The sequence below is a fragment of the Impatiens glandulifera genome, chromosome 1 (assembly GCF_907164915.1).
Source record: "Impatiens glandulifera chromosome 1, dImpGla2.1, whole genome shotgun sequence".
In the NCBI taxonomy this organism is placed as follows: domain Eukaryota; kingdom Viridiplantae; phylum Streptophyta; class Magnoliopsida; order Ericales; family Balsaminaceae; genus Impatiens; species Impatiens glandulifera.
Genome location: NC_061862.1, coordinates 26,610,264 through 26,621,516, shown reverse-complemented (window position 1 = coordinate 26,621,516; position 11,253 = coordinate 26,610,264). Strand labels below are relative to the sequence as shown.

The window sequence follows — 11,253 nt, the reverse complement described above, 5'->3', positions numbered from 1 at the left end:
GGAGATTATTAATAAAATTCGAATTAAAAAAAATTAAAATCAAATTTAGGTTTTTTATTTAGGTTAAATGATTAAAATTGGTTTTTGATAAAAATTCCTAAATGATTTTAAGATCAAATTTAAATCAATAAATTGAAGGATCACGCATTATTGAAGAACACATTAACTCAAATGCATAAATTTTAATTCTGATTCATAATTCAAATTATAACATGAATGATAACTTATATTGATTTGAGGAACTTCTAAACTTTTGTTGAAGTTTTTGGATGAACTAAAATCGAGCTTAGAAACTCTGTACAAGGTTTTCAAAATAACTTATAAGAGTTTGGAAATTTTTTAATGACGAATAATGAAGGTGATTGATTTATGGCTTGTGATTGATTCCTTGTCGTTGTTCTTCATGGTCGGGTTCATGGTCGGGATGTCCTATTTATAGGCTCCTTAAGTCGGTTGAAAGGTCAAGCCTGAATTTATGATAAAAGTAATTTATGGTTTATGTCTTGCTCAATTGATTTCTACCTGTTTAGGCCATCATTTGAGCTAGGCTCATAGACGAAATGATCTCCAAACTAGAGCGTTAATTTGGCTTTTTAAAATTCATCATTTGGTCAAGTATTCTCCAAATTTGATTTTCAAAAATCAAACTTCATGATTGTTCTTATCCGGTCATTGCGAGGAAGACGATGACTCTAAGCCGCGAACACGCGTTGAGCGTGATCTATCTAGCTCCGTCAACATTTTGTTGGCGTTGAGCATCGTGTGTCCTTGCCATTATCTTGTGGCGCACGTTGATTAGTTCGGTTGGCTTTACGCCTCGTTTGATTTAGGCCAAACAACTTTAATCCTTTGTCTTTTTTTTTTTATAAATATTATTACGTGCAGAAATACACAAAATAATAATAATTATTTAACACTTTCTAAAATTAATTTGGAGTTAATGATAAAATATTTATCTCAAATAATTATTTAATTTAATTTTGTCCTTTATTTTAGTGTTTAATATGGTTATATTTTTTTTTTATGATGAGTTTAAGTTTAAACCATAGTAAAACATTTTTCCACCCCTAAATTTTAAAAAAAATGAACATATTAAAAGTTTAGGTATTGATTGCAATATTTTCTTAAAGTTATAGGACATTCACCCAAATATTATATTTGGCGCCAATCGAAGGAACCGCTCGCTCGTCGAGTCTATCACACTCTTTAACTCAGTGAGTCTGTTTCATTTCTTCATGGAGCAGCAATGTCTTCCAAAACTAAAACCCTAGATTCTCATTCCCTATTTCTTCAAGCTCACAATTCCTCAAAGATTCAGATTCCAAATTCCATTCCTCCTCCTCATTCATTCTCTCTCCTCTCAGACGGTTCTCCTTTGCCAGCAATCCCCACTGATTTCCCTCAATCAAAACTCATTCCGAAGACTCGTTTTGTCGTCGACGGTTTCCGACTCTCCGGCGACTTCTCCGTCTCCTATTTCCTCTCTCATTTTCACTCCGATCACTACGCCGGCTTATCATCGGGTTGGTCCAAAGGTATCATCTTTTGTTCCCGCATCACCGCTCGTCTACTTGTTGAAATTCTCAACATATCTCCGTTGTTTATTGTTTCATTGGAGTTGTCTGAGTCTGTTTCTATCGATGGTTGTGATGTTACCATTATTGATGCAAATCATTGCCCCGGTGCTGTTCAATTCCTTTTCAAAATCTCCTCTTGTGGCGGCAAGAGTGAGACGTACATACATACGGGCGATTTTCGCTTTTGTGATTCGATGAAATATGAGCCTGCTCTTGGTAAATTTATTGGGACAGATGCTGTTTTCCTAGATACTACTTATTGTAACCCTAAATTTGTGTTTCCATCGCAAGAGGAGTCTATTGAGTATATAGTTGGTGTGGTAGACAGACTAGGGGTTGAAAACGAGGGTTCATTGAAGTCTGTTTTGTTTCTTATTGCTACATATGTTATTGGAAAGGAGAAGATTTTGCTTGAAATTTCACGTAGGTGTAAAAGGAAGATATATGTGGACAGTAAGAAGATGAAGATTATGACTTGTGCGGGAATTGGGAAGGACACAGTGTTTACTGAGGATGAATCTGAGACTGATGTTCATGTTGTTGGATGGAATTTGTTGGGCGAAACATGGCCATACTTCAGACCTAATTTCTCAAAAATGGAGGAGATTATGAATCAGAAGGACTATGACAGAGTTGTTGGTTTTGTTCCAACTGGGTGGACTTATGAGGTAAAACGGAACAAATTTTCTGTTCGGTCTAAGGATAAATTTGACATACATCTGGTTCCATATAGTGAACATTCAAACTATGCCGAGCTTAGAGAGTACATAAAATTTCTTAAGCCTAAGCGTGTTATTCCCACAGTAGGCATGGATATAGACAAATTTGATAGTAAACATGTGAATGCAATGCTAAAGCATTTTGGTGGTTTAATTGATGAAATGGCAGTTAAACAGGATTTTTTACTTCCTTTTTATCACGGGCATCAGGGAACAGAAGGAAATGCTCACAAAGAAGCTGGCAATGTACAAAAAAAGGAAATTGTCCTTGGAAAAGAGGGCCAATTGCCTCATATAACAGATACTGTTGATGTTAGCACGGAAAAAACATTACATTCCTTTGGTTCCGAGCAAGAGTCTTGTTTGGATAATTTAGCTAAATTGCACGAGGACAAAAATGATCAAATAGTTCAACTTCGTGATTGTTTACCTTCATGGGTAACTAATGACCAAATCGTTGATCTTCTAAGTGTCTCGAGGGATAACATTATTGATGCAGTTTCTAATTTTTATGAAAGGGAGACTGAGTTTTATGACCAGGCCATGGCGTTGGCTGTGAAAATCAATCCAGTAAATGTATCTGCATTACCAGCTAAACATTGTTTCACTAATATTAGTGGGAGTTCTCCTATATCTACTTGCTATAGTAAACTTAAGTCTCCTGCTAAGGAAAATTCGACTAAGAGCAGCCTCACTCCTAGAAAAGCAAAAGCAAGTGTGAAGAATAAGCCTAGTAAGAAGGCTAGAAACAGTTCTTCCAATGTAGAACCTAGTAGTTCAAAACAACGAACTATAACGAGCTTCTTCAACAAAAATTCATCGACTGCCCCTCAAGATGTTGAGGTTAAGATTTCCTCAGAGGAACAATCAAGTTGTAAAAGGTTGTTGATGATTGAACCTACTATCTTGTATGAACAAGAGGTAAACCAGTTTATTCAGATTTTAAACGGCAACGAATCATTGGTAAATGTTGCTAAAAAATTACTGGAAGAAACAAAAGGAGATGTTAACATGGCACTGAACATATATTATAGCAAACCAGAGGGATATGTTGAACAAGAAAACAACAGGTCGTTAGACACTATAACAGCTGCCAAGACACTGTCTTGTAGTCAAGATCTTTTTTCTCAGAAAGAGAAAATGTCATCTTTTAAACTTCAGAGTACAATTAGCCTGCCTGCACATGGTTTGTCTCCGAAGAAGACAGATCGAGGGCTTGTATCACTCTCACTAGAAAAATATTCTCCAATTGAGCACGGTTGGTATTAGTCCTACCTTAGCTGATTTGGTGTGACTTATTGTATATTTCATATTAGTTGAAAATGGAATAATGGATGACTTGATAATTTTGGGATATTACTGCAGCACCCTGGAATCATGGGCAACCAGCTCCGTATATACATATTGCACGAACTTTTTTCCTTGTTGAGAATGAAAAAGGAAGGATAAAAGCTACATCAATGTTATGCAATATGTTTCGTAGGTAATGTTACTTGCACAATGTTACAAGTTTTTGCCCTTTACTTGGGGTAAATGTCCACGTTTAGCTAGTACATAAATCAACTTATTCTGTGAATCATTGTGGAAATAACTGTTTGATATGCAGCTTATTGGCTTTGTCTCCTGAGGATGTGCTGCCTGCTTTGTACTTGTGCACAAATAAGCTTGCTCCTGACTATGAAAATATTGTATGTACATTTCCAATTATTACCCTTTGTTTATTAATTAACCGCTATTTATTATAGTGTGTTCGCCATAGAGTTGCTACGGTAGTATTACTAAGCAAGATGAAGATCTATGCACTTATGCAGAATCCTTTGAGAGCTTCTTATCTTCCCCACCCAATAGATATTGGTCCATAGTTATGCACATAGTGACTGTATCATTCTGGTGTATATTATGTATTAGTTATTAATAATAATGGCAGATGAATTATGTGGTTAACATCCCACAAGTAAGTGGAGTTAAAATGTGAACATTCAATCATGCATATGAATAACATGTGCTCAGTGGATCAGAATTTTGTTACTGATCTTATTCCATTCCCGAAAGTTTTGGAGATGAAAAACTCTTGGATTTTGGGCGAGTTGTGTTGCTACTTTGTTGCGGCATAACTGAGACAAGGAGCTTTGTCTCATCTCTCATATAATGTAACCAATTAAAGTGCTCAAAATTCTCCCTTCTCTCCTTAATCAATACTGTAAATCATGAATTCTAATTTTTCTATAGACCTTAGAATAGTTTCCTGTTGGGCTCTGGATTTCTACAGGAGCTGAATATTGGAGGAAGTATAGTTGTAGCAGCTTTGGAAGAGGCTTGTGGGACTGATAAAGCAAGAATAAGGGAGCTCTATGAGAGCTTAGGGGATCTTGGTATGTAATGTTTAATTGTGAACTTAAATGTCTGATCTGGGCTTTGTGCTAATAATCTGTGTTGCATAAAGGTGATGTTGCTCAACTCTGCCGACAAACACAATCATTACTAGCTCCTCCACCACCTCTATCTATCCAACATGTATTTTCAGTGCTTAGGAAGATAAGGTATGTTTTGTTCATTTATGTCATTCTCCAAGGATAAACTAAGAAGATAATTATCTAGTAAAACATATTCTTTTTCTTGTCTACGACTAGGAGAACTCAAACTGTAAATGCTATTGTATTGGGTAGGTTAGTGGTAGAAAAAACTTTAATCTTCTCAAGGACCTAGGTTTGACTTCAACTTCAGCATGTGGACCCGGTCAACACTCCTGTTAATTTTGCCTGAAGCTCCACTAAAATGGTCAACACCACTTTAAAATAACCAACACTACTTTAAAATGCTTATAAATTCAAATGTATGCACACAAAATGTGATTGAGGGAGTAGTTAAAATTTAAAATGGTAAAAAATGTTAGGAGAGGTGTTTATAATTTTCTAAACACCAGGTGAGGTCTATGCGATAATTCCACCCATAGATGATGTCCTCACAGATTATATGTTGGTCCTCCCTCCAATATTAGTAATAACAATAAAAATAACTAATAATTTAAAAGGAACAATGTGGAAAAATAGAACAGAAGAAACCTTACACTTGGGCCTAAAAATAAGTTTTTCCTTAGTTGTTAGGATCCCCCAAAGTTCATCTACAATTAGACTTGTATATTGTGGTTGAGGCTGTAATTCATGGAAATTATATAGTTATTTACATCTCTTAAGCCCCATAATTGTAAATGAGAATGTAAACTATTTGAAAGAATATATAAACAGTTGTGACAAGCTTAATAGTCTAAAAATATGTGTTCCTGTTGGCTATCATTTTCTGAGGATTTTATCATAAGAGGTTAAATAAATCAGTTGATTATTGGCTGCTTTATAGGCTTGTTTTTTTTTTCCCTTTTATGCAGTGTTGAGCTGCATGATTTCAATCTGAAAATTTTGTTTTGCTTATGTTCAGAATCTCATCAAAATCACTTTCTCTTTTCCAGTAAATTTTGTATCTTTTTGTAAATGGAATATTCTAAAATATAGGGTGAACTTGACTTTTCTTTTCACTTGTTGTCCTAATTTCAGCATACAAACAGGTGGTGGCAGTACTGCTCGAAAGAGAGGTTTAATTGTGAATCTCATGCGTTGTTGCAGAGAGAGTGAAATAAAGTTTATTGTCAGAACATTGATATTTTTTCCCTATGAAAACAGTTTTTTATAATTTGAATTTTGAAAAGTGGAAATAAATGTTAGAGTTGTATAAATACAAGGCACTTAAAGGCTTCATGTTCATGTGAGTTTGCTGGCATTATATCAACAACAAAAAAATATAGCAATATAAGTTTGAAAAAACCTAATCTATCTTCATAACCTTTACGTTTAGGAGTCATTTTTGAGCTTATCATGTTTGAAAATTGAGAAATCTTTATTTTTTGGGCATCTAACTTGCTCTTTTCGGTCAATTATCTTATCTTCTTTGTTGTGGATGCAATTGGAATCATTATAGAAGGAAAGATATGAGCCACCTTATGGGTATTTAAGTTGTAATTCAATTACTGCTCATCTTTGTCCCATTGTATTCACCTGATTAGAAACTAATTCATTGCAAGCTGCTAGTTGTCTCTTGGAAATTGGTCTACCTTCGACTTTTATGCCCATGAAACTTAACTCAAGTTCGGAACAATTAGTTTCCCAAAAGAACTTGTTAAAGAAATAAGCTCCCATTTCTTGGAATTGGAGAAATTGTTGAATGTTTCTTCACTAGCTAAGCCCCTCATGGGAAGTTGTCATAGATATATTAATAGTAATTTAATTTCAATTTTGTTACTGTTTTAGTGTAGGTGTGTATTAACAGAGTATTACTGTTGTGTTTTGTGGTTAGTATAGCAATATTTATGTTTGATATAAATGCTTCTAGATTTGGAAAAATAAGTACTCCTGGATTATTTTTCCCTTAAAGATGAGTTCTTGTTTATATTCCACCAAATGGATTTTCAATGATATCATGTTATTTACAGGTTAAGAATCTCAGGATAGGGGCTATGATGAGGACTGTTCTGCCTTCATTAGCCCAAGCTGTTGTTATGAATTCCTCTGTTTCCACTGAAGCTGAGAATTTAAAGGAACAACTTCAGGTTTGGTGTTTGAAATTTTTTCAGGATCTTTTATTTGAAGTTAGTATTGATCTGTTGAGACTGTTTGACCCGCTCCATATTTTAATGCAAATGGTTAAACCTCCAGAAAAGATACGTGTCCCTTCTGTTTCTAATCCGTAGTCCTTTTCTGCTAGTGCATTTCTGAAGCAATTGTTGAAGCATACAACAAAGTGCCAAATTTGGTAAGTGTTTGTATGATGAATTTATTGAGCCATTCTATTTTTTCTTTGTTAAGAGTTATCATTGACATTGAGAAGATCTACTTTGGTGTTTTGTTTGGATGTTTATAATGTATTCATGGATTTTCTCTAATCTCAATGTGAAATGTAATGAATGCCAAATTGACAGCTACTGTTGGATTGACATGATAGTTATACAAAGCAGCAATATGCTTGCTAAAACAGAAATCATGTTTCAACATTCGGGCCTTGTTTAATGTTGGTTATTTGGTCCAATCTACTATCATATTTACCATCACATCTTTTAAATCATCAAACAAATATCAAATTACCCTTATTTTTTTTAATATTAAATAATAAGGACATCTTTCTTATTTTACCCAAATAACTTAAATAACCCACTTCTTATACCGAACTATGATTATTTGAAAATAACCAGTTAGCTGTTTAAATAACCCAGAGAAAACAAGACCTTGTTTGAAGAGTCAAAAAGACTAGCTTTCACACATTGGTCAATTTCTCTATTTATTATTTTAGATTTCTTTTCTTTTATCAATATGTCTCCTCGCCTATATAGCAATCAACCGTTTCTATGCTAATGTAGTTCTATTACCCAAAATAGATGGCTGATGCTATGTAGAATTGTTGCTGCTTGTTTTGATCAGGACTTGCTTGTACCGTGTCTCCTTGAGAAGGGTGTTGACTTTTCTTCAACAACTTTATCTGTTGTACCAGGCATTCCGATCAAGCCAATGCTCGCCAAGTATGAACACTAGTATTTATTTTCTTCTCAGAGAATAAAATGATGTAGCCATTTTTCTTGCTATTCTCATTTATGGGAACATAAACTAATTGTGAATGCCTTCTTTTTTATAACCATTTGGTAGAATAAGCAATGGAATTCCTCAGGCTCTAAAGCTCTTTGGAAATAAGGGTTTTACATGTGAATACAAGTAAGCTTTCTGACGCCTTCTTTCTGGTTTAAGAATTCATGAAACTTTTGTAATATTTTCCTATATCGATTGTTGAGGCAAACATGAATGGTGGAATTATCAATGAAGAACTGTTTATTTTCGCTTCCTTCCTCAATCTTGATTCTCTCATGAGCCAGCTCATCTTTTTAAGAGCACAACATAAAATGCATTTGTTCTTGATAATCATTTAGATTCTCCCCACAATCCATTCTCATATAATTCGATTTATTAGAAGAAGAATAGTCCAAAACAATAGTATCTTAAGATCATTATAGACTATAATCTAAATCGAGAACAAAAAAACATTTAGTTTTGGCGCCTAATATAATCTTATCATTTTTCTCTTCTATTCAGCACTTATGACAATGATAAGATTATATGCTTCTCCTACAGATATGATGGCCAACGTGCTCAAATCCACAGAGTAGCTGATGGAACTGTGCGTGTGTTCTCAAGAAATGGGGATGAAACTACTCTAAAATTTCCCGATTTGGTTAACATAATTAAGGAATCATGTATGGACACTGCATCAACCTTCATCGTGGATGCAGAGGTATTCAATCTTGCTCCAAAATACAAAGTTTTAGTGGATTCTTTTCACATCATTTTGCATAAACATGATGTTTTACTTGAAAGGAACACTTTTCCCTGCTTCTGTTTCAGATAGTAGCAGTTGATAGGAAGAATGGATGCAAACTTTTATCCTTCCAAGAACTGTCTTCTAGAGAGAGAGGCGGCAGAAATTCCTCCATTTCGATTGATAACATAAAGGTCCTTTTTATTCAGTATTCCAATGAAAATTTGATGATACTGTTCCAGACTTGGTATAGACATTGTTTCTATTATTAGTATTAATAGAAACTTTAACATTGAAAAAAACATTGAAAAACATTATCACAAAATATGGATTCTGATGTATGATTCACAGGACTGCTTGTTTGATTATATTTTGAGAAGTTACATTATCTTTAGATGACTTGAAACATAAATGTGTTAAATATTGTGGAACCTACCTTCTTGATTTTAATCTAGACCTTGTTTGATGAGAAAAGTGAATTATTTGGGTTAAATGACTAAAATATCCTTTATTTTTAATATTTTAAAATGTTATAAAAATTAAAGTACATGTATTTTAGTTGATGATTTGAATGAAAGAGAGTTATTTGGATTAACCACTCATCAAACAAGGCCTTAGTTTGTTCTGGTTATAAGACTTTCTATAACTGTTTTCATAAATTTTGTTCTTGTAGATTGACATTTGCATCTTTCTCTTCGACGTGATGATTGCCAAGGGCGAACAGTAATCACTCTAAACCTCTTCTTGAAATCTGTTGGACCCCATTCATTTGATTTACTTCTATTTTTTTCAAAAATTAGTGATGTGTTCTTTATTTGCATTATGATTACAGGTTGTTGGATTTTCCTCTACGCCTAAGACGGAAATGTACCTGTTTCTTCCTACAAGTTAGAAATGTTTTGATTTTAACGTCATAATGAGTGTCATTAGAACCCTTCTGTCTGCCAGATTTGAGAGATTTGTTTGGTGAGGAGAAGTTGGGCTACTTAGAATATGCAAAAGAGATGACAGTACGCACAAATAAATTTTCACTGTTATTTTGTATTTTTTAGATATATATTCTCAATTTGTTTGTCAATCTAGGTTGAAGCTGAGGATGTTTTGAAGACCAATGAAGCAACAATGACGAGATTGAACACTTTTCTTGATGATGCTATCCGTTCCTCATGTGAAGGGATTATGGTCAAATCTCTTGATATAGATGCCAAATATTGCCCGTCAAAGCGATCTGATTCTTGGCTAAAGGTTTAATGTTGCTCAACATAGATATGATTATCTGAATCAAGAAGATTACATAGATATTACTACTGTGTTGTATTGCTTTCTCAGGTGAAGCAAGATTATGTGGAAGGGATGGGTGATTCTCTGGATTTAGTCCCCATTGGTGCTTGGCATGGAAATGGAAGGAAAGCAGGATGGTAATATGCTGTTTTAAGTGGCGTTTGTTTTATTTGCGGTTAATAAGGGGAAATAAAAAGATTTTTCTTGTGCATGTATAAATTAAATCCATTGAAGCCACCATAGATAATGGAAGCTTGTGTTAATGAGATAATATTGTTGTTGATTGTATGATATGATCTCAGGTATAGCCCGTTTCTTATGGCATGCTACGAACCCGATTCTCAGGAATTTCAAAGTGTTTGTAGAGTCATGTCAGGTTTCTCAGATGCTTTCTATATAGAGGTATTTTAAACTTAATACATTTTCTTCACTCAATAGGAATTACAGTTCTTACTTCTTCTTCGTGCAGATGAAGGAGTTGTTCTCGGGGGACAAAGTTTTGTCGAAAAAACCAATGTACTATGAAACAGCAGAGACTCCGGACATGTGGTTTTTGCCGGAAGTGGTTTGGGAGATAAAGGGTGCAGATTTTACTGTATCGCCTGTACACAAAGCTGCTGTGGGTCTTGTTCATCCATCCCGAGGCATATCGGTCAGGTTTCCTAGATTTGTTCGAGCTGTGACAGACAGAAAACCAGAAGAATGTAGTGTAGCCATGGATATAGCCGAAATGTTCCATTCTCAGACAAGAAAGATGGAAGTTACTGACAGAAGAACATAGATTATTGCCATTTTAGGTTTTTTGCATAACAAGGTAGGTTTTAAAGTTAAATAGATCAAGTAGCAGCAGATGAAATGTACCAGTTTTTGTACAGTTTGGACATTTATATGCTGCCCTACACCCTCCAATCATTTGATTATTCTTTTTGTGGGTCTTAGGGTTTTGTTTTTTGCTTAATGAATAACATTCAATGTTCTGATAATATAATTTTTTCTTAACATTTAGCCCCAATTATATGACAAGAACAAACTGATTTAAAATGTTCATTTTATTTATTTATTAATATTAAGCTGATTTACAATGTAATGGTCCACCCATAATATAATGGTCCATTTAAAAGTACTATATAGAAAAATAAGTTTATAATAATTCAGAACATTATCATATCTAAAAAAATGTTTATTTTAAAGCAGAAAAAACAAACTGTCATATAATATCAGACTGATTTCTAGGTTTGGGATGAATAAATAATTATTTAATGATCTAAACAAAATTTCAATGAATTAGTGACCATATAATTGTTTTTTTAGGTTAAGAATATGGGTAG

The 11,253-nt window shown here is 34.0% G+C and overlaps 1 protein-coding gene across 1 annotated transcript; it reads left to right on the top strand.

The window, feature by feature from the left end:
* Window positions 1–1,225: 1,225 nt before the first annotated feature.
* Window positions 1,226–10,925, top strand: LOC124921093 (DNA ligase 6). Its single transcript, XM_047461701.1, has 19 exons — window positions 1,226–3,554; window positions 3,662–3,779; window positions 3,903–3,984; window positions 4,566–4,668; window positions 4,740–4,836; window positions 5,845–5,947; window positions 6,777–6,893; window positions 7,049–7,096; window positions 7,759–7,856; window positions 7,981–8,046; window positions 8,461–8,620; window positions 8,731–8,838; window positions 9,318–9,367; window positions 9,477–9,511; window positions 9,593–9,654; window positions 9,728–9,889; window positions 9,974–10,062; window positions 10,228–10,327; window positions 10,395–10,925. Exons 1-19 carry the CDS (start codon window positions 1,247–1,249, stop codon window positions 10,704–10,706), a joined length of 4,218 nt encoding a protein of 1,405 aa, XP_047317657.1. The 5' UTR covers window positions 1,226–1,246; the 3' UTR covers window positions 10,707–10,925.
* Window positions 10,926–11,253: the final 328 nt, after the last annotated feature.

Excerpts from the sequence above, each read along its gene's own strand:
- LOC124921093 (XM_047461701.1), top strand. The coding sequence starts at position 1,247 with ATGTCTTCCAAAACTAAAACCCTAGATTCTCATTCCCTATTTCTTCAA. Across the intron at positions 8,047-8,460 it reads GGTTTTACATGTGAATACAA|ATATGATGGCCAACGTGCTC; the intron begins GTAAGCTTTCTG and ends CTTCTCCTACAG. Across the intron at positions 10,063-10,227 it reads AATGGAAGGAAAGCAGGATG|GTATAGCCCGTTTCTTATGG; the intron begins GTAATATGCTGT and ends ATATGATCTCAG.